The sequence below is a fragment of the Balaenoptera borealis genome, assembly GCF_965194805.1.
Source record: "Balaenoptera borealis genome assembly, chromosome: 21".
In the NCBI taxonomy this organism is placed as follows: Eukaryota; Metazoa; Chordata; class Mammalia; order Artiodactyla; family Balaenopteridae; genus Balaenoptera; species Balaenoptera borealis.
The window spans coordinates 8,541,525-8,569,316 of NC_138880.1; the positions used below are offsets into that span (position 1 = coordinate 8,541,525).

General features: G+C 44.3%; 1 protein-coding gene across 6 annotated transcripts in view; it reads right to left on the bottom strand.

Annotated features, from left to right (window-relative positions):
- Positions 1–1,935: 1,935 nt before the first annotated feature.
- KCNU1 (potassium calcium-activated channel subfamily U member 1) overlaps positions 1,936–27,792 on the bottom strand; it is a 171,998-nt gene continuing 146,141 nt past the window's right edge. For 5 of the 6 annotated variants that reach the window (XM_082374953.1, XM_082374954.1, XM_082374956.1 and 2 more), the window contains 6 exons: positions 24,458–24,682; positions 22,989–23,175; positions 17,398–17,469; positions 14,295–14,434; positions 6,609–6,803; positions 2,400–4,788 (listed from right to left, as the gene is read on the bottom strand). In XM_082374953.1, the coding sequence (XP_082231079.1) occupies positions 4,525–4,788; positions 6,609–6,803; positions 14,295–14,434; positions 17,398–17,469; positions 22,989–23,175; positions 24,458–24,682 (1,083 nt within the window). In that variant the 3' untranslated portion in view covers positions 2,400–4,524. Of the gene's footprint in view, positions 2,160–2,399; positions 4,789–6,608; positions 6,804–14,294; positions 14,435–17,397; positions 17,470–22,988; positions 23,176–24,457; positions 24,683–27,792 lie in introns of those variants that run through there. The other variant, XM_082374957.1, reaches the window with a different exon arrangement.

A 27,792-nucleotide genomic window follows, 5' to 3' on the forward strand; every position in this document is an offset into this window, starting at 1 on the left:
CTAGGAATATTTTGGTTCTACTAAACATGCTTTTGTATAAAATGGCTCGGGGAATGGGCCAGAGGAATGGTACTGTCCTTGCAGTACATGTCTGGTGGCACATCCTCCCAGGCCATGAACCATCCTCCCTTCCCCGAGGACAAGTCCTCCATTCAGAGGTACCCTGTTCCTCATCCATTGATAGCTGGGATGGAGTAGCCAAAGCTGAGCCCACTACATACTTCCTTATAGAAATCAGGATCTGAGAGGCAGAGATGGACCAGTTAAATCTTTGATGTGCCTATAACTCTATCTATAAATTTGGAATTGCAGGAAAATATATTTTGCCATGTATACGGAAAAACAAAGAAAGTCAATCTGTAAAAAGAGAAGGATGAAGATGATCTAGGTAAGCTTAAAAAAAAATTTAAAAGAGGATTTCCTTGGTCTCTGACAACTTTCCTTACAATTACTCTTTTTTCCACATATATTAAGTTGATTTCATTACAACCAAAGCTTTACTAATACAAAATTTTATTTCCTGTGGATGAATGTTTTTGTTTCATTTCTTCTATTTTGCCTGGAGGCAAATGTCTATAGGTGCTGGAGTCAAATTAACTAGGTTTAAATGTCGATCTGATCACTTACTAGCTAAGTGAGATAATTTGGACACGCTCATACTAAAAAGTTGTTTATCTAAAATTCAAATTTAACTGGGTATCCTTTCTTTTATGTGGGAATCCTATTTGTGACATAGTTTCTTCCTTTGTAAAATGGAGGTAGTGATACCAAATCAGCAAGGATGTTGAGGAAAATGTCAAGGATATAATAAACACTACGTAAAACCATTTATGAGAAATATGGCTTATTACTTTCTTTCTTCCCCCCTTCTACCTATGCTGTATCTATAACACAAGAAGGCTTACAAGGCTCACCAACTGGGAGTAAATACTTCCTGGATGTGCTGAACTTTTACTGTGTTAACAGACTAATACCGAGATGAAATGACTTTAAGATGAGGTTTACAGGGAAGTGAACTGGTTCCTTTTGGAACACGGGGAAACGCTTTATTACCTCTCATGAGATGATGTCTTTATTCTTGAATTAGGGAATTTGAAAGGCTGTATATTTCAATCTACCTGACTTCATCCAGGTACCCCATCTTGAGTATACTCTAATATTCATTCTTGTGCTAGGGTGTGCCTAGCTTTTAATTATACACAAATTTGTTTCCAATTCAAACAAGTATCTCCCCATCTGGTCTTTCTCACCTCCTATAGAAAGAGATGAGGAAAGAAAAAGCGTGAGGGAAAAAGAGAAGATGATAATATACTACTTCACTACTTGCCTGTTTGAGGATAAAGAATGTAAGACGCTTGATGTGGGGGCACTTTATTTCTTGTCTCTTATGTCTAAATCCTTCTCGTTTTTACCTTGATTACTTCTTATATTCCCTGTGTGGAGGAACCCAGCAAGTACTGAAGAATGTCTTTAACACAGGTCCAACCATCATGTTTTCTGCTCAAGAGCCACAGAGCAATGAACTTCCCTTAGAGAGGCATTTCTCATCTATTTCTTTATTTATCACACCAGATCCAGTGGGATTTGATCGGACTTTTGTCTCTTCCCAGACAGTGTGGGCTTGCCGATCCCACCCTCAGCAATGGGCACAAAAATGGCGGGCGTCCATCTTTTCCTTCCGTGTTCAAAGTCACCATCTCTGGAGATGCCTTGTAAGGAGTGAGCCAGGAGCTCCTGGGAAATACCAGCAGGTCTAGTCTGACTCTGGATAGGCAGAGGCATCTTCCACTGTGGTTTCCTCCATGTTTTCCTTTCCATCTTCTTTCGTGGTTTCACCTGGATGTGTCTGGGATGAGAGTTTACCACTTGGAGTCAATACTGCTTGCTTAGGATCACCAGCGGGGATGGGTTTTGGCTCCAGCGAACAGACTGATATACTGGGCGGCTGGGCTGCAGTCTCGCTGACCTGGTCAACTGAAGGAGGAGGACAATTTATGTCTGTAAGCATCTCTTCTGTCAGTGGCACCATATTTATAATTTCACACGGACTTGGAGGTGAAATATCCTTTTTGTAACAGGAGGTGCTGAAAGGGATGGCGCAAAACACAAGATCCGAGGGCAGCAGCATAAACTCGTTTTCTGGCCGGGTAATCACAAACCTGTAAGAAAAGCCAAAGATGAATTCTGAGCCCCTGCAGCTGGGACAGTGTGGCTGCAGGCAGTGGCCAGAATAAGAAAGCCATTTTGCTGGGCCAAAAGAGGAAACGTTTTTGTTTTGCTTTGCTTTATTTGGTTTCTGATTAATAGTAAAACAAAAAACAAAAAAAAAACACAACTCTCTGGCACAGGTCAACAGGAGAGGTCCCAGGCTAGCAACCGGGAGACTAGTCCTCATCCCTGCCTCTGAAACCAGCCACCTCTGACCTTAGGCATGCCATCTCCCTTCCGGGCCTTGCTTTTCTCATCATTTTAATGGGAGAGGGATGGGACTATGGTTTGGGCTAATTGATTTCTAATGGCTTTTCCAACTATGTTTCTCTGCTTTTAATATCCACGACCCTAATGAATTCGGTAGGCACAGTTCTGAGCACTTAGCCAAGCTTTATCAAAACTGGAAGATTACGTGCAGGCCAGATATTTCCATCCTGGGTTAGGCCTATTTTCATGTTTATGCCGCCAACTTTCACACAGAATGTAGTTTGGCCAATGGAGAAAAAAGAAAATAACCAAAGGTTTACTTGAAACCTTGACCGGTAAGCAAATAGTGAATGTCAATGAGCTTCAAAGATCACCCAGAGCCTGGACCTGCGTGGACAGAATCTGCAGAGAAGCAGGATGTCTTAGCAGGAAATCAGGCACACGGCAAATCCTCAGAGAACATGAGTCAGATTCATGAAGACGCCCGTGTCCCTGTCAGAACGCTAAGGCAGCAGAACCCTGCACGACTTTCAGTGCTGCCCCGAATAATCACCTCTTCTTCCCTAAGCACCCATCACAAGTCACCACTGATCTTTCACTGAATAATCTTCCCACTTTCCTCTCGCCCACTGAGTCCCCTGTAACCTCTGTGATCTGCTGTAACCACGTACTCTCTTTCAAACAGGAATATCATTTCCTTCCCTGAGGTCCGCCCAAGTATGGGCTGCACCTTCTCCCAATTACCACGGTCCACAGGTTTTCCAGAGGTGTTGGGGGAAGCGGAGAGAGCTCCGTCACAGGCAGACAGACAGACAGACAGAGACGGGGGTGGGGGATCAGCATCATTCAGGCTTCCGAGTGCTGTTTCCAGAGCATCCCTGCTCCCCCCCATCTTTGTGGTCCATGCTCTACAGCCCTGTCACCCTCCTCTTGACTCATTTGTGTTATCCACACACCTCCATGTTTATTTAGGCCTTTGGCACATGGGACACTTTTTCTTTCAAACTCTAGTGCCACCGTCACCTTACGTGCCTGCAGTGTCTCCGTGATTTACGACTCCAACACGCAGACCAATTTCTTTGATTTCCACTACCCAGTGATCTTTATCTCCCAACCACTTTCCTGGCCACATACTGATGTTGTAATTTCCTGACACATCCTGCCTCTAAAATCTTACCCTTCAATAAATCACTCTCTGACCACAACTTCCCCTCGTTCTTTCTCTCTCATTTCCTTACGCTTGGGTACATCCGCTCTTCAGGCTATTTCCATCCCCCGTCCTTTCCCTTTGCACTGTTGCTTCTACAGATCCACAGTAAACTCCTTTTTCCATTCCTCTCAGTGACTGATGTAACTTTTACGTCTTTCTCAACTCCCTAGAAACTTTCCCCCTCTTTTCTCTCAGCCAGGGCTATGCCTGTACGTCACCGAGAAATCCTAGTGTTACGTAAACATTCCATAAGCACACCCCTCATCCACAGCCAGGTTTGCCTTGGCATCCTTTCTTTTCCTCTCTTTCTCCTGCGAGCAGAGAAGCTGTCTTTCTTCGTGTTCATGACTACTCCACTTTCAGGGATTTGACTTCCTTCCCCTTCCTCCTGAAACAGGTTCATCAATCCATTTCCACTCTATTATTTTTAATTTCTCTTCTCTACTGAGTGCTGCCCATTCCCACCACGAGACTCTTAGTCTGGACCTACATTACTGTGCTGTCTGTAGCTGGTACCCAGTACCCTTTCTTTTCTCCTCCCCCCTCCATACACATTTTCTCTCTCTTCCCCGCTACTGTCAGAATGATCTTCTTTAAACTGAAATCTCTACATATCACTCCCATATATTAGATGGACAAAGCACAGTGGTTAGAAAAAAGGCACTCAAGAAATATTTACCCAGTGAGTCTGGCAGCGAACAAGTAAATCTTGCCAGTGTGGACAGTGGCTTTTCAGCTTTAAAAAGTCACACAGGCATCGATGAGGGGTAAGTTACAAAAGAACCCTGACTGAAAATCTGGGTCTACATTTCAAATTTCACTGGGGACAGAGAAGCCCTTCTCCTTACATGGCCAATACTACCTGGATCCCAATCATCAGGGTTCATTCATATTATTTATACTGATCCTACACCATTATCTACTTCCCCAGCACCCTTTGTTGCATCTGGGGGCCCTAAGCTCTGGCCGTCTCTTTCACTCAGAATGAAGTCACTTTGGCCCCTACGCTTGGGCGGTGGCCAGCACTTTCTACACCAGCAGACTCCCCTTTTGTGCTCCGGGTTGCGCTCTTCTTCATCTATCATGCGGTATAAGCCCAGGCACAGGACTCCAAGATTATCTAACGAGCCGCAGAATATTTGCCCAAAGGTCCTTCTTGGCTGGGGAGAGAAGAGAGAAAAACTTATGTCTGGTGGCACTCGAATCAAGCTGTAACAAGCACTTACTGGAGTGTCATTTGCCTTTTCTCCCAGTGGAAGTTTGGAAGACCCAAGAGCTGCCTCCTAATACCTCTCTGGTGGCAGTAGCAAGTGGGTTGGAAATCAGGTTCACCATGAGTTTTGAGCATCTAATACCGGCAGCTGTTTTTACCACTCTGGTCTTTCAGGAGCCTGTCTGGGCGTGGTGTGGCAAGGGGCTATGCTCGTTTTTATTACTACTGCTGTCTTGGTAACGATCAAGAAGTCACAGTGAGCACCAGGTTGGAAAATTCCGTTTTTAAGGCACATAATGAGTTGGGATGTTAAGTGAGAGAGCGGCCCTCTCATCCTCCTCTTGACCTTGCTCTCAAGCTACTGCCAACAGGCACTACGAGTAGACTGCAGGCCCCAAAGCAGCAGCCAGTGCGTTCAGGGAAGTCGAAAGAGAACAGTCTGTTTAGTTCTGTGATTCCTCAGGGTAAAGAACAGAGGACCAGACATAAATGGAGAAGAAAGGGCTGACCACATCTGGTTCCCACAGGAAGTGGCCAGTGGCAGCTGTCCAGGGCTTAGAATCACTCACAAGTCAACCTGAGATGAGGAACCCAGGACCACAGAAATTCGAAGGACCGGACCATGGAGGGAGCTTTGGAATGTTGTTTGCACCTGGAATTCAGAGGCACAGAGCGTGGGGTTCGCCCTTATTGGCAGTACCTGCCGAGACACAGCAGACACAGAGGCAGGAAGAGGGTTGTGAAGAAGGGGTTCTGCTCAGGTCCCTCTACAGGCCGGCCCCTGACGGTGACACCGCGGAGTCGAATGCCACGTCACTCAAAACTAAACCAAAAGGCAGGCTGACCAGTACATTCCTCACTGCAGCCTGGGCTCGACACAGATCCCCAAATGCCCAGAGGCCTCATTGGAATTTGCCAGAATTATTTTCTTCCTTGCTACAATCTACTGTTTGTTAGCTGAGAGGACTAAGAAAACTCAAGCATTTTTCACTAGCTAGCCCAGTCAGATTCTTAGGCCCAAACGTGGAATCCTTCTGCCTGATTTCAGGTGACATGATCAGATTTCTTTCTTTCTTTTTTTTTTTTTTTTTTGGCCATGGCCTGCAGCATGCGGGATCTTGGTTCCCCGGCCAGGGATCGAACTTGTGCCCCCTGCCTTGGAAACGTGGAGTCCTATTCACTGGACTGCCAGGGAAGTCCAGATCAGATTTCTTTAGTAGTTCAAGCGTAGGGAGAGTGGGCAGGCCCTGGGTCAGACTGCCTTAGAGGGACCCTGCTTGGTCACTGGTAGGCAATACGGTCTCAGGTAAGTATTCGTTTCTCTGCACCTCAGCTTCTTAATCTGTTCAATGGAATTAATAACGATGCCTACCATGTAAACCCTTGGAGAGACTAAGTGAGAAACAAACAAACAAACAAAGCAGACAGGCCCAGGGCAAATGTTCAGTGAATATTAACGTTACACTTATTATTAAAATCCTTGTCAAGGGACAAAGTTATGGGACCTCTCTGATGCTTCCTGTGTACTTTTTTACCCAGAGGATGGGGATACTAACAATGGCTTGATCTCTCAGAATTGTTGCAAAAAACAGTTATCACGTGAAAATGCACTGTAAATTGTAAATACACTATGAATATAAATCAATTTTTGTCATTATTATTGTTATTATTTATATGCTATAGGTGATCTAGGAACCCAAACAGGTTGGATCAATTTCCAAAACTCAGGGAGGTTAGGACACTCTATTATGAGAAGAGTTGACTCACTTGAATGTCCGACAAAATGGTTTGGTTTAAGGACAGAAGCCCCAGCTTACACCGCATCTTTCCAGGTGAAACGGTAGAGTAACTGTCATTCAGCCCACAGAACTTTTCTTTATCCAAATGTTGTTCCAGCTGAGAACTTATCCCTCCTGTCACCAGCATCTGAAGTAATTCCAGAACATGGTAATTGTAGAACGCCTGGAAAGCAAGGACGAGGCATGTGCAAAGTCAGAAGGTGGAGGAGGAGAGACGTGGCGACTTAGTGGGCATCGTTGTTTGAAATGGATCTGATGGCACAAAGCAGTGTCTCTCATTATCATTATTAAAATCATCCAAAAGCTGGCAGTTTGGGTAGGGCACTGGGTTAGGCAAAGCGCAGAGAAAATAGCACTGACCCCGTTCCTGCTCTTTTGGGGAGGACTTACACTGTAATAGTAGGAGAAGAGGGGTAATGACACTGACCCCAAGGGTGTCCCCGCTTCCAAAAATGACCAGAGGAGTGTATCAGGCCACAGATACCCTAATAATCATCAACATGTATTTAAAATATGTAATGAGACTTCTAGAGATTTTCCTTAGGGGACTACTGATATTACTATTGGCGTCTACACTTGAATCTTCCAGATGTGAATCTACTTATATTCCTTTTGATTCTGACCTATTTGAGGACAGGTATTAACTTAATCTCCCACAGCTGTTACGGTGTACTTTGAAAACAGTAGGTGTGGAGTATAAAATGAATGGAATTTCAGAATATTTGGCATCAAAATGTAGCCAGAGATTGACGTGTGGGTCAACTTAGTTTGAAAGCAGCTTGAGTCTGAATAAGCCAAGCCATTTTCTTAAACTGTTTTCCCAGAGGATTCCCACACACTCAGTGTTGACTAGGCAGTGACATACATGGAAATATCATTGTAATAATTGCCCATGAGGTTTTCTTAAATCCATTGTTATCTATATAATGTTCTAAATTTCCTACCCTTTGTCTTATCTAAATCGAACTTTTATTCCAGTAGAAATGAGAATTTACATGGTTATATAGCACCTACATAAAAATCAGTAATTTTGTTTTCATTATAAATAATGACTTCCATCGTTATTGAGAAATTTTACCATTCACTTTCTCCACGCCCCAATTCAGGGACTTGTCTTCTGAAGTCTGGGTTATGAGACAGACCTCTTTACTAGTCTTTTTCTCATTTACAATCCATTGCTCAAAATGCTTCCAGAGAGATTGTCTAGAAACACAGATCAGATTCCGCCACCCATCCCTTGAACCTGCAGTAAAATCAAGCTCAGACTCGTTTCCACGGTCTTCAAAGCCCTCAAGATCTGACACCAGCGCTCTTTCTGAGCTCATCTCCATGAGCCATCGTTCTCTCCGGTGCACACTAGTCTATCTGCAGTTGCTCAAGTGACACTTTTACTCCTTCATGCCTTTGCTTTAGAACATCTGGTTCATCTTTCCTCTTGGCAGACTCTATACTGGCCTCCTCATCAGAATGAAATTTTCCTTTCTTTGTGATCCCATGGCCACTGGCTTTTACTCTATTTTATTCTTCTCCATTTTAGAGCTAGTTGTTTGTACGGAACACACCTGAGTTTGAATCTTGGACTGGCACATCCTAGCAGACCGAAACACCTTTGGACAATTCGTGTATTCTTTCTCAGTCATAGTTTTATGATTTTAAAGATGACATGATAATACCCACCTTGGAGCATTGTTTGCAGGATTAAATGAGATATACAGCACACACTACTGAATTGTGCTGTCTTTGACACTGGTGTTCATGTACCTGGATCACCTGGAGTGATATTCATGAGACCAGATTTCTGGGATCCCAGATCTACTGGATCAGAATTTATGTACGGGAGTGGGAATCAGAATTTAAAGGGCACCTCTGGTAGTTTTGACACTGGTGGTCCTCAAATCACACTCTGAGCAACATGCCTTAAATGATGTGTTCTTTCAGACAGACTTTGTCTACTTAACATTCACATCTTCAGGAGCACATTGGACCAGGCAGGTGTAAGAATATTCAGTGCAAAGATTACTGCAAACAATTAATTATTACAAATAATTTTTTAAAATTGAGTGCAAAAACAGCTGTCAGAATACTGAGTGCAACTGGCAGTTGATTTTTAACAAATAAACAAATACTGTTAGCAAAATGTAGAGCCCACTGGAGAAGGAGACCTAGGACATAATATAATCTATGTAAATGAAGAGAAAATAAAAAGAACTTTTACAATATTTTTCAGATTAAAGATGACTTTAAACGCCTTCTCCATCCTAATGTCCAGACTGAAAGAACGAACCCCCTGAGTGACAGTCACCTCCTTATATTCCCTCTCTGTTTCATCCTGCTACCCAGAAGGGTGCTTATGGATCTGGCCCCCTGAAATCTAGGAGGGAGCGGAGGAGGTAAATCCAGATTGGACCACAATCCGTTTAAGAACAAGTGGCCGTAATGTAGAATGATCAAACATAATGCTGTTAGAATATTTCTCCACTGATTAAAAAAAAAAAGGTGTAATTTCTAGGGTTATCCTGGTATCAATGCCTCTAGGGAAACATGTACTTTACATATTTAACAGAGAGAGGCTTAGCTTTTGACTATATCATTTCTTCAGTTTTGACATCAAAAGGCTTGCAATTCTATATTGGGGAAAATAATGGGATTTACATGTCACCCTTATTCTGAGCTCATCTTATATTCTTAATATTCGGGGTTCCATGGCACTGCCATTATGGGTCTCTTTTTTCTTTCCTCCCTCCCTCCCTCCCTCTCTTCTTTCCTTTTTTTTTTTCATTCTTTTTTTCTTTCTCAAGAAAATATCAAAGTTGAAATGTGCATGAAACATTTTAGGACTTCTAAACTTGAATAGTGTTTCTAATATACTCAGATTTATATTATCTAATATCTAATATATCTAATATCTAATGTAATCAGTTCAATCAGAATTTGAACTTCTGCTTGAAAATGTTGCAGCCCAAAGTGTTTTAACTTTTAGCTACAGTGAAGTTTGAGGCTTCTCTCATATTACCCCTTAATAACATAGATACTAACATCCTAGCCACTCACTACTTTTAATTCTGAGAATCTCAAAAGGTCTTAAGGCCCACATTTTATGAGAAATACTTCTAAGCTGAAAATGAGGCTATATGGTAGGAAAACTGCCACTAACCAGCTGAGTGAACTTGAGAAAGCCAGGTAACTCTTGTTATTTTCCTTACCTCCCTTATAAGTAAAGGAAAATGCTCCCTACTTCATGTCCAGTTTTGAAATCCTATTGTTATAAAGCCACACGGGAGTCCTGCTCCCATATGGAGGGGTCTGAGGGCGCCTCCCTATTTTTATATAGCATTGAGCTGAGGATTAAAAGTGAATCCGAATTCCACCTTAGGGGCATGTTTCTCCACCTGGGCCAGGAGTTTACAGTAGTCGTCCAGGGGATACTTGAAGCCATAGCGTTGGCTGAATCAGAAGATTTGGAGGGAAAATCCATTATTTTTATCTTGGAAAAAAAAATCACAGGGATATCAGGGGATAGAAGGGGAAAACTACATGACAGTCTAAAACAGAACTTCAGTACTTTCAGGCAGTGACAAGCTCACGCCACATTTTTCAGGCTTTGTTCTCTCCTCGGGACCTGTGAGTTCATCCTCCTGGAACCGGAACCCGGAAGCACAGTGCAGTTTTCCAGGGACAGGTGAGAAGGAAGAGAGGGCCCCGCAATATCAGGTCGAAACAGAGTTTACTGTAGACGTGAGTCAAGGAGGTGACCTCATCCTGTTCCAGAAGCTGCTGAGGTGTCAGCCCCCTTTATCCTGAGGGAGCCTGTTTGGAACGCACCAGTCCGCAGCCTTTCCCTTCTGCAGAGGATGGGCACCAGGGACACACACATTTTGATTCTAAGTATAACCTCTGACTGTGCAGCCACGGGAAACAGACCTCTTGGGGCATCAAGCTGGACGGCAGGTGGGAAGAGCCGAATCTGGAACATGTTCCTTGGGGAGGGAAATTATGGGACAAAATGGATGTGCAAAATGGGGTGGAATGGCTGACTCCTGTCTCCTGGACAAGACTCCCAACTGGGAGCTGGAGACTTAACTCAGAAGACAGAGAACAGGAATCTGGCTCTCTAATTTCACGCTTCTCTGTTGGTCAGATTCTCTAACTTCTAGGCAGTGGTTTTTAAAGTCTTTTCAACAACAGAAATCCTTCTTTGAATTAAATCTTATGCAAGAGCATATATCTGGGTCTCGTATGAGACCAAGATGAGAGTAGAGTAGTTCTGACTAGGGGGAAGGGGTGGGTGGGCACTGGGGAGGGTGGGTGCACCCTGGTCTTCTCCTCCCTGCCCATCCCTCAGGGACTCCGGAGCACCCCGGGAGGCGGATTCCTCCAAGTAGAACTTCAACCTCAGTGTATTGAAAGGACACTCGTAATCACAGGAAGAGCCTTCTGGAGCAGCAGTGGATTTTATCGTAATGGATTTGGTCTGACTCTGGAACCTTAGGAATTTGGGTCTGAAAACCAACTTGTCATCTGTAAGTGCTGTGACCTTTGGCACATTATTTGCCCCTCTAGGCTTCAGAGTCTTGACCTGTAAAACAAGGCTAGCAACTGTATCCTCTTGGTTAGGTTGACAGGAGAATTCAACAGATAATGCAGGTAACGCATTCAGCAAAGACCTTAAGTAAGTACCTGAGAGATGATGTTACCATTGTTCTTACCCCAGATATTGCTCTAATTATTAATATTATCTCAACAATGAAACTGTTGGAAGATGCCGCCTCAAGGGCTGTGCTGGGAAAGACTCGCAGGTGTGATGTGGAGGAGGAGACCCGTGAGTGTCAGCGGTATCTGCCGTGGGCGTGCGACGGAGGGAGTGATGACCCAGGGCCCGTGACTGCCGCCCTAACTTTACGGGGAGATCGGGACCCTGGCCCTCCTCCCGCATGCCTGCACGAGGAGATGCTCCAATACGTATGGAGAATAAAGTGGCGCGCTGGACACATGTGGTGGAGCCACCACAGTGGCCCCAGATGGTTTCAGTGCAAGAGGATAAATGTTCTCTTCTTCTCAGAGGCTACTGCCCTCACCGCCAGTGAGCCGGTGGAAGGTCAGGAGGCCAGCCGAGACCAAACTGTCCTCGGATGAGCAGAGACAGTGAAACTGGAGGCTCAGGCCTGACCCTTGGGCGCTTTCTTTCTGTGTGGCTGATATGATAGAAAGTCACCCCCATCCTTAGAAGCCAAGTGGAGCCAGTAGTACCAGGTCCAGGGGGAGGGAAACAAGCGGGCAGCATCCCCTGAGCATTTTCAAGGGTCTAATTCAGCTCATCAGGGCCAGAGATTTGGAGTTGGAGCTCCAAACAGTGTTAAAGTGTGTTCGTTTTGCTGAGCCATTTGTCATCAAGGATTTGAGAGCTGGGGCAGGAGGCCACTAGGTAGAGATTAAGAAGTTCAAGATCCAAGCCAGCCCCCTTGACGTACAGGGTGCCTTCTACCCTGAAGCTCCAATGCCGTCCTCATGGCCTCGTCAGACGACCAAGTGCCAGTCCCAAACCAGGCACTTACCAGGAGTCCCCAAGGGCAGGCTGAGGGTCCAATGTGGCTTGTGATCTCATGTGACTGTCCCCCATCCCAGGCCACCGTATGTGGCTTTCTCTCTCTCCCACAGACTTCACCATGGGGCCTCAGAATAGACTCCTGAATTTTTACACAGCTTACTTCATTTTCCAGCAGAATGAGATACAACGGCTGAAGGCAGCCTGGGAGGAAGGGGCACTCCTCGAAGAGGTCACAGGGTCACTCTCATAAGGTGAGTGTTGAGAAGCCTCATCCCCAAGTTCGTGTTCCCCGTGCTGGCTCATGGGATCTGCTTATTGCTGGACACTCTCTCGGTCCGCACTGCCCAGCCTGCTCCTCCCACTAACTCTAAACAGAGTCTGTGACTTCGCTCCTACCTGTGTGGGCCAGTGGAGTTTAACCGAGGCTGGAGTTTAATTTAAGGCACAAAGCTGCCTGCTGTCTAGGGATCTCTGAAGAGAACGGGGACCTTAAACCCTTCTAAAATGTGTCCTGCAGATAGATCCAGTTCATCTCGTCACCTCCTGCCTGACACTCCGGTCCCTAATTATGGGCAGGGTAACTGAAGTATCCATGACAGGCAGGGTTTTAAAATCCTTTCCCTGACGGAGCTACCTTCCCAGGAAGGTGACCTGACTTGACTTCCCTCACTGACTCTCTGGCTCAGTCAAGGCTGAATCCTGCTTAATTTAGGAAATTCGAAGTCTATCAGCCTGTTTAATGTTAAACGATCACTGACATGGTATTACCTTTCTGAGAGCTCAATGGGGTTTATAAGGACCCTCCCCCGAAAGGCTTAGGGAGACAGAGCCAAGCCGGGCAACATAATCCACTGATGCCATAAGGGCAATGCATGTGCCCTGACCACGCTCCCCTAAAATGCAAACTGCACTTTCAAGGCACTTATACGATTCAGGAATGATGCCTCTTCTATGCAGAATTCCAGAAGGCAGCCAATCTAGCAAACTGTGCTCAGAGCCTTGTGCTATGTCAGCATCTGTGCATAGATGTTCAGCCTTTTTGCAGCCCTTCTCTTGGAACGTCCGGGTAGGAGGCATCTGTGAGGGAGGGGGTTACAAGGATTTCCCCTGCAGGAGTTCTCGCAGCCATTCACAAATGGCTACGCACAGATTTCCTAAGGTTTAGTCAAATTCCTTGAACACAATGGGAGTCCTCCCACCTGACCTTCCCTCTGCCTGGAATGTTTCTTCCCCAAAGATCAGAAAGGCATGTGCTCTCCTGTTCCCAGAACTTGACTCACATACCACCCACTCAGGGCTGCCTTCCTAGGCCGCCTTATTGAACTTTCAACTCCTTCCACAAACCCTACATGTCCTATCTCACATCACCGTGGCCCGTCTGTCTATCTGACATAATACTTATCATGTGTGTATCAACCTCCTCCATAAGCATGAGCTCCACATGGGCAGAGATTGGTCTGTTTCATCACTGCTGTGTCCTCAGCACCTAGGACAGCATCCTACAAGGTGTTCAATAGGCATTCACACAATGAATGGATTCTACTCATGGAAATCCTGCAATCCATGCAAGGGAGCTGCTCAGAGAAAGAATGACAGTGCAGTCAAAAATGCATCCCACAACAGGGGCAATGTGGAGGGAGACTGAACTCAGCTCTGAATAAAACTCACACCACCAAAGGCCAAACAAACAAAGCCCTTTCCTTGAACCCCGCGTCCTTTCATGGCCGATTTCTGTATAGCTTGGGAATATTTTAGAGAGAAGAGAAAGCAGGATCACCGCCCAAGCTCTGACGCCAAAGAGCCTGGTCAGCTAAGATGCACTTGAAGCTGAAAGGTGGGTTCTGTGGATGTGTTCATTCCTCCCGGTATTGAGTGTTCTGGCTCTAAGGGCTTCACGTTTTTAATTTTAAAAATGTGAGCATTTGGCTTCCCTTGCCAGGTAGTCATGAGCAAAGGTGAAATAATGTGCGTGGACAAGCTCTCCTGGAAAATGAACAAGCACGCAGAATTGCGAGGCGTTAGTGAGCAACACCCACCCGAGTTCTGAGCCACGCACTCTCCCCGTGGCAGGGGCTCGGTCATGGGGCTCCTCGGCTTCGGCACACCTACCGTGGCCAGGAGGGAATCCAAGAAGCTGCCGGAAAAGACAGTGCCAGTGGCAAAGGACGTGCTGAGGTGCAGGCTCATTCCCGAGAAGTCTCCTTCCATCCCACCGAGCTGTTCAATAAAGTGCATGTTGGAAGGATTTTCTGCAAGTGAAAGAGGCAAAAAGGAAAGGCGGGCAGACAAGACGAAGAATACAGGACTTCCGGACCAGGCAGGCCAAGGAGGGACCATCGCTCAAAGGATTTGATGCCTACTTTAGGGTCCAAGTGGGACCTGCCTCAACTTCAGTATATAGTTTTTTCTTTCCAAGTATTAATATCTTCATCCCCTGAAGATGGGAAGCCCCTCGGGGACCTTCATCATCAAGGAGATATCCTTGTACCTCAGGCTCAGTTTCTCCAAGCAAGTGTCCTGAATGTCACCCTTTATGATTTAACTTTCAAGACAGGACACTTCTGGAAGAAAAAGGGGCCACTTTACATAATCGCACAGGAACAAGAGACATAAATGGGACATCTGCTCACCCCCGTTATCGTCTTTTTCTCCATATACTACGTCATAGGTGGCGTGGTATTTACTTGGGTCCTTAGAGTTATTCGGGCCCAGAACGGGTTAATCAGTGCCTCTCAAAATTTAATGCGCCTAAGAATCAACTGGGGCTCTTGTTATAATCTAGATCCTGATCCACTGGGTCTGAGGTGGGGCCTGAGAGTCTGCATGTCCAACAAGCCTGCAGACGCTGCTGCTGCTGCCGATTCATGGGCTACGCTTTGAGCAGCAAGGGCTTCAAGAATCACCCTCATCAGGCCAGTGCAGCAGTGGCCAAATCATCCCTTAGCAAACCTACGCTGGCCCCAGGCTGCAACTCAGACCCCCTGTAGGCAGCCTCTGCAGTCAGTGAAATCGGTCATTTCTAAGAGGACAGCAGAGGCGCTGATTGCCTTCGTTCCAAGACTACTGCTTCAGAAATGTTTGTATAGAGAATAGCATTGGAAGATAGTGATATCTCCTACCAGAGCAAAGAGAAGGCATGCTTACTGCCCATCATAAAAGATGCTGGTTCCCGAAGCTCAGGGTTCCTCTCTTACAAAGCAGTTCATGGTGGGTCCAGGTATCACTTGGACCTTTTCATGTCCCCCTGTGGGAACTAGGGCTTGGGAAGCCAGCACAAAAATGATGATACTCTGGCTACTGCTATTGATGTGAGTAATAAACTGTTCATTGTCTCTGACCCAGTGGTCTCGCATCTTCTGTCCACATCCGTGAAACTGGGCAGATTAACCTGTTAGTCCGCAAGCAGTATTAAGTCTTAGACCCTTCAAACTTCTTGACCGTCATATTACAGATCCAAACAAATCTACTGGACATACAACTCAGAGTATGTTCCTAATTAAGACCGCATTAGTCTCTAATTCTTAAAATTATTCCTTAGTACATCTGGGGGAAGTGACAGACTGCTGGTATTAATGAATCATTTTCTTCCAAGAACTACGCATCTTTACAAAAGATGAAGGAGGTATGACTGGTATCAACCCACATTTCCTATGCGCACACACATTCCTCTTCTTGCACTGCCAACCCTCAACACACACACACACACATCCCAGGAGTCTTTGTCCAGATCTTGCTGTGTCATCCTAAACCAGTGGCCTCAGCATTCCCAGACATTTTCCTGCAGGCCACTGTACAATCTGTACCAAAGTGCTGGCCATCAGACCTGCAGCTCTCATGTCACTGTGACCCTTTCTTGCTGGCCAAAGAACGAAAACTGAGTGAGCTGGCAGGTGATTTGTTAGGCTAATTTGACAGGCGCTGCCTGGTGCCAGAAAGTCTTTCCTTGAACAAAGCTGCACGTCCCTGGAGAGTGACCAGATGCATTTCTGAGGCCGGTGAGAAGCTGGCTGGTCCCTCCTGACCACTCTAACTTACATGACAGTCCTCTGATCAATGTCCTCAGTGTATATACACCTCAGAGTCAGAGATGGCTCAGAAGGGTAGCAAAATAAAAATGAAATATAAATAAGAACTGCAGCCAACAGCTTTAGGGTGGTTACAGATAGGCTGGCAGGTACGAGTCAGGCTCAAGGGATCTGAGATCTTCAAAGGTGGATTTGGAGAGCTGCAGTTCTGGGATCCAGGGTGGCTAGACTGTCGCCCGCCTGCTGCACTGCCACTCCCAAATCACGTGGTGGTGTCACCTACTGGTTCCTCTCTACGTCTGCCTGCTTCATTTCTGGGACTATGAGGTCTGCTCATCTAGTTTGGTATAAATCTCCCTCAGCCTCCACATGCTGAATCATAAAAATCCCGCTAAAACGTTTGCTACACTATGGAATCGAGTCAAATCTCACGCCCAGGAGCAGCTTTAGAGATCATCTTTGAGTTGGTCCAAACTGTGTTAAAGGTACCACCCCCTCTTCAGTAACTTGCCTTTTTCTCACCAACTATTATCAGTATTAAATCCCAGTGTCTACCCTGGTGACTCACAAACAATGCACACAGGCACCTGCCTTCCCTGCCCTTCTTGCTGCCCCCAGGGCTCCTCACGTCTAGGAGAGTTTCATATACGTGCATTTTCCATAAGGTGCTGATGAGAGGTAAGAGCTCATCCTGTTATTTCTGCATAGGGAGTATTTCCATTTTAGAAGAGCACCGCTCAGGGCTGGGATTAAGAAGACACAAGGGACACAAAATTTAAAGACCCCAAGAGTGAGCCTTTCCTTAAAGTCTACACCCTGGGGCCCTCACTTGCCTCACTCTAGTGCCTGCCCTGGTAGCACCGCAGGAGAGGAAGACGTCTGATGGGTAGAGAAGTTGGTTTAGGGAGAGCCTTTCTTGCAGTTTTCAAATCCACGTCCCCTCCCCTGGAAGAACGGAGAAGGCAGGAGCTACTCCTGCAGGCTGACACCCAGATATGACAGGCTCTGCTGGAGGATGTCACCAAAGAGGTAAAAGCCCAATATAACATCCAGTCAAACACATAATGGTCTCTGGGCCCCATTCGGGTCCTCAGTCCTTTGACTGTGGATCCTAAAGACACCCTTGGGACATCATATACAGATACAAAGACTTCTCCCTTGAATTCTGTCCTTGAAACACGACTTACTCAGTTCGGTGAGGATGGGGATCCTTCGGTACTTGGATTTCCCGGGATTGTCACCGAAGCACCGAGTACACTCTGTAGACACAGACAGCAACAAGGGAGGAATGAGATGGATAGATGCAAACGAAGTGGCTTGTGACACAGACAAGGATGCGGAAGCACACCGTGGCGCTTGGTGCTTTATCTTAGCAAAGTGACTCTCATGCCCAAATCCCAAATCTTTCTCTATATTTAGAAAAACAATGGCCTCAGCCTCTCCTTTCCAGAAGTTTGGCGTGTGTGTGCGTGTGTGGGTGGGAAGGATGTTTTCTAAATGGCACTTCAAGTGAATTACAAAAAGGGTGACGTTCTCCCTGTAGATGCTTATCGGCAGCCTAAGTTACATCCAATTATTCTCTACCGACTGGGAGTGCCGGGTGACGGCTCAGGCAGGCAGTGCCTCAAACCACATCCACTTGCTTGTGGAACTTTCAGGAAACTGTGAATAAATAGGAGGTGCTGCCCCAGGAGAGCTTGTGGAGACACAGCGACTGGCTTCCTGGCTCCTGGTGCTTCTGCCTCTTTGAGATCCTCTCTGGGCTGAGGGTCTCCTTCTTCTTCAGCAAGACTGTCTCTGCCTCCCAACTCTGGCTGGCCTCCCCAACCCCTAATGTCTTGGGAGTTCCTTAAAGACTGGGCTGGGAGGTCACGGGGCCTCTGTCTTCGCATTCAGTTCCTGCCTTAGGAGGTGAGGCCCTTCATCTCCCTCTGCAAAGCCTGGAATCCCAAGGAGATTCCATGCCCGGCTCTGGTCTGGAACACAGCCCTAGCACGCGCGGACAGGTGAGGAGTTTCAAAAACAAGGATGACCCCAGAGTTTTGGTCTCCAAGTTAAACCCCCCCAGAAAAGGTAAAGAAAGAAAAGGGAAAAGAGAAAGAGGAAACTAGGATCCTGATTTTTTTTAAAAAACAACCAAACACATGATGATCTCATCAAAAGTTATGCTTTAAAACTACTGGTTACCTTTCTTGAACTTTTCTGAGAATGCTATGTATGTAACAGGGAAATAATACTGTGAAAGTTAACATTCTGCTTGTCATTCAGATTCTCTGCTGCCTTGAAGAAGGTGAAATATGTGGAGGGTCTTTTGTTTCCCAAGCCAGGTAAGTGGTAGGGGAGGGTGGGTGAGATGAGCGAGTGGGTCAGACAGAGAGCCTGAGAGACAGACAAAGGGACGGGGGTGGGGAAACTGGCCACTGAGATGGGGATGGGGGAAAGAGGAGATCCAAAGGGAGGTTTTGTTCCCAGATAGAATGCAATGCTCTACAATATAGTAAGTTCCCTACATACAGACGAGTTTCATTCCGAGAACGCATTCATAAGTCCAATTTGTTCATAAGTCCAACAAAGTTAGCCTAGGTACCCAACTAACACAATCAGCTATATAGTACTGTACTGTAGTAGGTTTATAATACTTTTCACACAAATAATACATAAAAAAACACAGAAAATAAAGAAATCCTTTTTTATCTTACAGTACAGTACCTTGAAAAGAACAGTAGTACAGTACAATAGCTGGTATACAGGGGCTGGCATCGAGTGAATAGGCAAGAAGAGTTACTGACAGGAGGAGGGAGAGGAGGTGGGAGATGGTAGAGCTGAAGGATCGTCAGCAATAGGAGACGGAGGGCAAGCTGCCATTTCCCTCACGCCTGACGCTGATGGCACAGGTTCTGGTTCCTTGCTGGAACCAGATGCACGTTCTCATCTTTGGAAGTTCGCAACTTTAAGGTTCGTATGTAGAGGACTTACTGTATTTACCTCCATCTCCCCAAGAAATATTCCGTAAAAGAGCCACTTCTTGTTAACGCAGAGTAGAGGTGAATGCATTTCTGATTGCCACTAAAATTCTGAGTCATGCTTTCAGGTAGATTCACGGTAAACACGGAAGCGCCACAGGAGGAGCCCAACACGTGTAGTTTACAGTTAGAACAAGAAATGGCCTTAGGACTTTAGCAAAACCCTTTAGCTTCAGGTGAGGAAACAGAAGCCCCGGGGGCTAACCTCGTCCACACATCTACTGAAGAGGAGGGTTTGCGTGGTGGCTAGAGACCACATCTCCAAACTCACTGGGAAATCTTACTGCTGATGGGATCTGAATACCTTCAACTGTTTTTCCTAAACAAACTTCTGGGATTTTCATAATGCAGGGAGACTTGGGGGAAATGAGATTCTACTTTATTCTCAGAAACGTGCAAGATGCTTTATCTGCTTTAGGTACCTTTCCTTCCTTCCTTCTTTCCATTCTCGTTTCCTTCCTTTGCTATCCTCCTTCTACAAATCTTTAAAGAGTATCGACTGCAGACTAGGCCTATGAACAGTCCCTGTCCCGGTTACATGCCATATGCTGCAAATACAGAATGTTTTCAGACAGCGATGAGTACTGTGAAAAAACCCAACTTTCAGGGGCTAGTGAGTGACCTGGGGAGGTGACCTCAGATAGGGTTTGAAGAGGCTTCTCTGACACTGGAATGTCATCCTGAGTGATGAGCAAAAGCCATCCAGACAGAGGGAATGGGATAAGGAACTTAAGGCAGGAAAGAGCCAGTATGAACAGACTGGAGGAGGAGGAAGTTCGGGCTCCCTACTGGCCTGCAAGACCCTACATGATTTTCCTGTAATTGTCATGAGTCACCATTACAGGGTCTAAAGGAGGAAACTGCCATCATCCAGTAAATATTTGTAAAAGATCCCTCGGGCTGCTGTGAGCTGGGAGGTAAGAACGACACCACGGTGCCCTCAAACCTGTGAATTAAGTCAAGTTAGACCACCTTTGAAGATGAGGAAACTGACTAAGGGTCTACATGCTTTGCCCAAGGCTACATGGTTTGTAAAGGATGGATGGGTTTTCACACCCCAACTGGCACCAAGCTCAAAGCCCATGCCCATGCCCTTTATATATTATATATGTATTAAAATACATAAGGTTTGGTTGACAATTTCAATAAAATATTGAGATCAGTTTCCCTCAAAGGGGAAAATTCTCCTTTGAGCTGCACTTTGATTCCAGTTCCCTCTAATAACGGGCTTGGAATATCCTGACTTTCAGAGTCAAATGTTCTTACTGGATAGAGAGAGAGTCACATCAGCTGATGTAACTGCATAAATATCTGCTCTGACACTGGCTGGAGGACAGCGACAGAATTTCCGCCTTAACTCCATCTTTTCTGGTAGAGCAACGGTTGATTTGAATATGTGTCAGATCATAGCCTGGGTACATTTTACTAATGTCAATATTTTTGCTACCTAGTAGTACACAGTATTATACCTGAAATTCTTCCAGGCTGGCAGGGTGCTATTACAAAAGATTGCTTAATTGTAGATTACTACTGTACGTTTAAATTTCAGGAGCATATTAAGTTGTCAGACTTAATTACTGTTATATGTTTAGATTATGCCACAGATTATTTAGTTCAGTACCTAGGTTTGCCAACCTGTTCTTGTGACGTGACAGGGCAGCAATTAGAGCATCAGTGAGAAACCTAGTTTTCCATGGGGATGTCCAGGAGGCCTGGTCCTTTGGTGAGCCCTCCTTCTTGCTGTCCCCCCACCTCCAGCATCCCTTGGTGAACCACTGTATGGAACAGCCTTGGTGGTCCTAGATGGGTTTTACGTGTAACCTTGTCATGACCATGAAGATGTGGGAAAGCCCGCTGAGCCCACAAAAGGCTCAGCAGATATGGCAGACTGAGAGCTCTCAGTTTTGGTCCTATCGACATTTTGCACCTGTGCACCGTAGCATATTTAGCAGCACCTCTGACTTCTACCCACTAGATGCCAATAGCACCCCCCAAGTGGTGACAACCAAGGCTGTCTCCGGACATTGTCAGACAACCTCTGGGGTCAAAACCGCCCCTGGTTGAGAACCACTGTCTCAGAAGAAGGGAAAGAAAATGGCTCAGCGTGGAAGATGTTTTCTCCCTCCTGGCAGAATTTCACAATCCTTTATACTGATAATTCTTGGAGGTGGGCATTCCCATTGCCACCTGCTTGGCATGCTGCAAGAGGAGTATTAGTATGAGATAGGAAGAATGGTTAAGAGAACCAAACAGGCTTCCCTGAGGTTTGGGAATTTCTACATGCAAACTCCAGGTAGATTCCTGTGATGCCGGAGTAATGGGTGAGGTTTCTGAGTGACAGTCCTTGGCTATTCCTATGTGCTCAGAATGTGACTTTACTGCTGCTACCTTTGTTAGGTAGCACAGGAGAGCCTGTCTGGACCTCTATTTCCTGTCACACAAACGGGTACGATGACATCCACACAAGGAAAGGTGTCAGGTCTACACAATATGTTCTTCCCTAAACTTTCCCTTTTGCCATTGGGGAGAGCACCTACTCATACTGCATGAAGACTCAAATACTGTGACATTCTTTCATTTCCTCTTCCTTCTTCCCAACCCTTTTCCCCTCTCTCCTGTATTTCCTCCTACCAATCCTGTCAGTTTAGCAGAGTATGTGACACATATAAAATCAATATACTTTTGTTGAATGAATAAATGAATAAGTGAAAGGATGAGAATCACCAGATATAAAAGAAACCAGAATTAAAATCATAGGTTTATATTTTTTTAGCCTGTATAGGATGTGAGATTTAAAAAAATGATAATAGGAAGGACAAGTCACCCGATGATTAGCTAGGTGGCTTATGGTGTTGTCAGCTGATTACCCTCTGCTTTTACTAAGCGGGCATTTTCATTTGTACATTGATGATACTGCCTACACAGTGAATACTTTTCTGTCCAATTTTAGAAAGTTGCAAGCATGATGCAAACACACACACACACTCAACCCGCACACAAATCTTGTGTAAATCTGAGTGACCCTAATTGCTAAGCTAAGGACTGACATGCAGAACACAGAGGCATTTTTATGCATCTTCGGATTAACTCAGCAGAGGTATGGCTCACACTTCCTTAGTTGGGATTTTCAATGCACTTTGATATTCAGGAAGTGCTTTGCTATTATTATTATTTATTTATTTGCAAAACACCCTGAAATCCTGGGTGCTGAGCGGTGTTTGGTTGTTTAGTGAGGGTCTGTGAAGTAGCTGGCTCACACACCAAAGTTCACCCACCAAAGACTGGACTAGATTATTTGTAGTCTAGTCCACAAATAGTGTGGTAGAATAGTGTTCTTCATCCTCTCAATCACAAAACTAAGAATAGTAACTTGAACACCTACAGGATCCAATGAGAACTGATTAACAATAATAATACCTGTTGTTAATGATAATAAAATACCAATGGCTATGCTCACTGATATTTGATTCATAACAATAACAGCACTTACAACTCCATGATCGTCTTTAAGATGGGAAAAAAACAGTGTTATGTGCGTTCCATTTAGAAGATGGACATCATTTTTCATTTGACTAGGATTCCCAAGGACTGAACTGTCCACTAATTCTAGTACAGAATTCTCAGAGCTGGAAGGGATCTTACAGGTCATCTGGCCCAACCTCTCCTCCTCTCCATCATTAAAGTTTTTCAGAGAGGAGTTAATTCTTCCTGATCCCATTCTCTCTAGCCTCTTCCCATCAGGGTATTGTTCTTACGTGGCTCTGAGGGTGTCTGGGCTGAGCAGCTAATCCGAAGTGATCCGATGTTGAGTGTGGCCATGATAGGCTCCATGTCCACCAAGGTCGGGCTGCTGGCTGACTTAGATGGCGAGGATAAGACAGCACACATGGAACACTCCTCTATGTTGACTGCATGGAGGTCTCCAGAATAGAGCGCAGATCCCTATTGAGAGAAAACCGGGTAGATGGTGGTGGCTTTTTGTGGATGATGCAAGTTTTTGAGCCAAAGCCTCCACTGACTTGGTTTTAAGACTTAGTTACCTGATATCTGATACTTTTATCCTTATCGTTCATGAATATCTGAGCGTGACTAAATTTTGCAGATCCTTTCTGAGAGCAAGTCTGGATGAGACAAAGTGGAGTGGAGAGAGGGGAGCCTAAACCCACTTAGATGACTCTAGTGGAAGAAAAGAATCAGAGTAAGGGTAGCAGCGGTGAGGGAAAAAAATCACAGAAGGTCCAGATCTAAAAACCAATTCTGCGTCCTCACAGTTTTGCTTGTAGGTGACTGCATTTGTACCCTGGATTAATTAGCAAAGTGGCAGTTGCTTCTTTTCTTTGGTGGAGAAATAGGGATAGATCTGATCCCATCATTAGGTGGCTGAGATGCTAACACTGGCAATTTCTAACGCTAGCTGGATCTGGAGACTCCTGCTCATTTTCTTTCCTCCTTTTCTATGGACTAAAGTAAGTGGTGGTGCAGGGACATTTATGGTGACATTTAAAAAAAACAATTTGCTTCTTGAGACAACCGTTTCTGAAGAATATTCCTAATCTGTTGCTAGCATTATTTCTTGAAAAATCAAAAGTTTTGGTGCATTTCACACTGTATATATATATTAATCCAGGGAAATGGTGGCATATAATGAGATACAGTTCTATGACGGTTCAGAGCAAATACAATTACAACCACAATGCCACATATGCATAATGGATCCATTTTTCAGAATTCCTCCTTTTCATACATCTGTCAAGGACTACGTGGCATTATGTGTTCCATAAAAGGTGAGTCTCCAGAAAAGATGAGAAAGTTAGAGCACAAAGGCTGGCTGGTATCAGCTTAGGCTTAGCCAATAGGTCAGAATCGGACTTAGAAATGCAAAGAAACTCTATTACATAAAGACCATAAACATGGTTAGTGACATAAAACATGAAATATGTCTGGATTTAAACCCTAGTCCTGCTACTTACCTGCCGTGTAAACTTGGACAGGTTGCTTACTCTCTCTGTGCCTAAAGTTCAGCATCTTTAAAATTTATACCATGGGGTTATTTGGAGGGTTAAATGAGTTAATACGTGCAAAATGCTTAGAACAGTTTCTGGTACCAGTAAGCACTGTATAACTGCAAGCTATTACTGATTTATTATTATTATCATTATTAATCCTAGTACTGTTAGTATTATTATCATTATAAATATTCACTATCCCTTACTGTGACACTTACAGGCAGAATGTATATCTGGGGAAAATTCTGGAGAAATCGCCATTCTCTCTGCAGGTAATCCAGAGACCCAACGAACACAATGTCCTTCAGCTCCTGACGGGTATAGTTGCTAGCTCTCAATGGCATTACAAAATTCCGAAGCCCCATCAGTGTTGAGTGGGCATCTCCAAAGACACATGCCACAATGTGGTTCCGAAACTCATGTTTTGACTTCTCAGTTCGTTTCTAAGCATAAGCAGGCCACAGTCTGGTCATTTTTAGAAACAAGATGAGAGTCCCTTAAAGAGGGCTCCTTCCCCACATCCCAACTCTTCTAGGTCTTTACATTCACACTAGCACTTTCATAAGGATGATCGGATTTTGCAAACTACTGATAAAAAACATGGAACTTATCCACTATGGGACAATTAAGCTATGTATCTTTTCCGGGAGTTCCTTCTTATTTCGCTTTTTCCAGTTCTCTATCAGCCTGGAGTGCTTCAGTGTACTCTCAGATCGGCATCATTGAAATCGTGAAATCATTGAACCAAATGGGGAAAACAGCTCTCATTTTCATTACATGTTTTTAGCCTCGTATGTGCTATAGTACGACTCACTGAAAAACTAAAACATTCCAAATCCCATTGCTAAACTTGTCTTCTAGTGAGCCCTGAAAAACTCCAAGTTGTACAACATGCTGCAGTTTTCAGTGGATTTTCATACATATGAAAATATACATATTAGCTTGAACCATATAAAACTGCCTTATTTCTGGGTCAAAAATGGTTGAATATTGGCAATTTCATATGGCCCCACCTACTATACTGCCCAGATTCAATAGATTCCAGAGTTGAGAAAATTTATCATGAAAAGTGCACAAAATAAATGTGAAGGTTACAAAAGTTCCATTTGATCCCAGACATTTCAATATGTCTCATACTCTTATCAGCATGGCCAATTTTTAACATCTCCCCTATACTTTTAAGTTGAAGACAAAATAATATACGTGACAGATATTTAGATTAGGTTTCCCCACATTCATAGAGATCTTTAAAAACAATAAGTGTAACTTTTAGAGAAAGGAATGATATTCCTGTAGGAAACTTATTTTAAGTCTCTGTGATTGATTTCAGGGAATGAGTTGATGTCTTACTCTCCCGGTGCTGGGATAGGTAGAATAAGCACTGATTTTGTACTCTGGTAGTTATGAGTGTATGACCATAAACAAACTAGTTAACCTCACTGACCCCTAATTTCTTTGTTTAAATGGTTTAAAAATAAATAAAAGTTAATCCTTTCGTGGAAATTAAATAATATATTGAAAGTTCAGTGCTCGGCTCCTTAACGGTTGTTCAATAACTATTTAATCAAATCTGAATCTCACTGAATTCCTAGATTTTCAGAGGAGGACCCTTGGAAGCTGGTAGAGAACTTGTTAAATATATTTACAAGCACTTCCTGTTTGAGTGTGTTCTACCTTCCCAAGCACACGAAGATTCAGGATATTTCAAAGGGATGTATCATTCATCCTTATGCCAGTTTTTTGCTGGGTTAAAGGACAAGCTTCTACGAAACAGGGGCTGTTGAAATCTAACAGGATAAATAAGTCACACCTGACATCTCAACAATTAGAGTTTGTCCAATTAGCATAGACTGGGAAATAGCATAGTTTGTCCAATTAGCATAGACTGGGAAATTCCAAAGGGAATGGCCCTGTGCGGGGGTGGGGGTGGGGGGAACGAAGCTACTTGTCTGGAGAGCCTTTCTAGAGAGTGATATGAATGTTAACCAAATCTATTGAATAATTGTCTCTGGCTAATTCGGTTAGTTTTAACTTGAATAATGAAGCCTCCAACAGTATTTAATGTAACAGGCCTGAAGTCCAGAAATTGCTCTTCTAAGTAGACCTAAACAATTAGGAACGAGATACATGGCAGAGTGCAATTAATGGGCACAGCTAGAGAGGCAATTTCTCCAAGGAACTGCAGCACAAAACTGTCTCCCAATTGTGAAAGATGGGGGGAAGGGGAGGATGCACTACGTGCTCCAAGTAACAAATCGACAACTTCCATTTGACTTTTCTGCAAACCAAACCAAGTTCAAAGTCGGCCCAAATTTTGTAATCGGGACATTTCTCCTCTACAGTCACAGTTTCAAAACTCTTAAGATTTCTTAAACTAGAAGCCCTTCTAAATTTATCAGAAGACTCAGCTGGTGTTCTGAACTATATTCCACACAGAGTTGCTCTATCACAGCAACCTGTCTGCGGGCTCAGTAAATAGGGTATAAGAAAATGTCTGCTATTGCCATCTCTTGGTCTCTTGGATGCTTCCATCTGCAACCCCCTTCCAACCTTTCTAAAGATTTCCCTCCCACTGGCAACATGTTTGCCTTCCTGATCAACGGATGTTTATTTTGTTTCATTTAGAATAAGACATACTTGCTAAAATGGGGAGTTTCAGCAGCCCTAACAGTTTTCCAGTTGATATGACAGCTCTGACAATTTTGTACTTCTGATCAAATGATTGATCATGCTTTCTACAAAAATTGGAACATATTCTGTCAGGACATTGGCACTGAGCTACAAAATTGTGTGTGTGTGTGTGTGTGTGTGTGTGTGTGTGTGTGTGTGTGTGTGTGTTTAACAGAAAAAAGTGAACGAAACTACTTTTGGAAAGCAAGAAAAATATAAAATTATCAATTAGTCACAGTTGAACACATTATATAGGGTTCTTACACATGCAAACATCTTTTATTAGTTTATTTTTAACTAAACAGCTCCTCTTTTATTACTTAAATTTACCAGCTACTGCTTGCAAGCAAGGTAAACCACTGAGATTATCCTTGAGTTTCCAACTCTGGAAAATGAGAATAGATGGGGATCCAGAATGCAGGTATCAGAGCCTGGGATAATATGCAAGGCCCTTTTGCATCTTGGTTGCTGGCATTTCAGTGAGCTGAATTAGTTTGTCTCCTTAAGAGGACAGAGACAAGGACAGAATTCTAACACCTATAAGGGTTCCCTTATGCTGTGTGGGGTGGGAGGACTGAGCATTTTGGAGACACATCCTTTGCTAATGTGTTTAAGTATAGCCACCTTTAAGAAAAAATACTACAGAAAATCCAAACTTTAAAAACTAATTAAGGGAATTTTTATTTAATTAAAAAAAAGAAAGACCACAGAGTTCTTGTAAATAGTCTGTTCCCCTGGTGCATTTAAATCAATTAGATTTACTAGCAAAACAGCAAATTTTCAGGAGAACATTATTCTGAATAACTGACTCAGCTAAACTATTAAAGGAGGGGAAAAGTAGTTGAAGAATCTGATCTAATTATTTTAAATCCCAGCATCATAT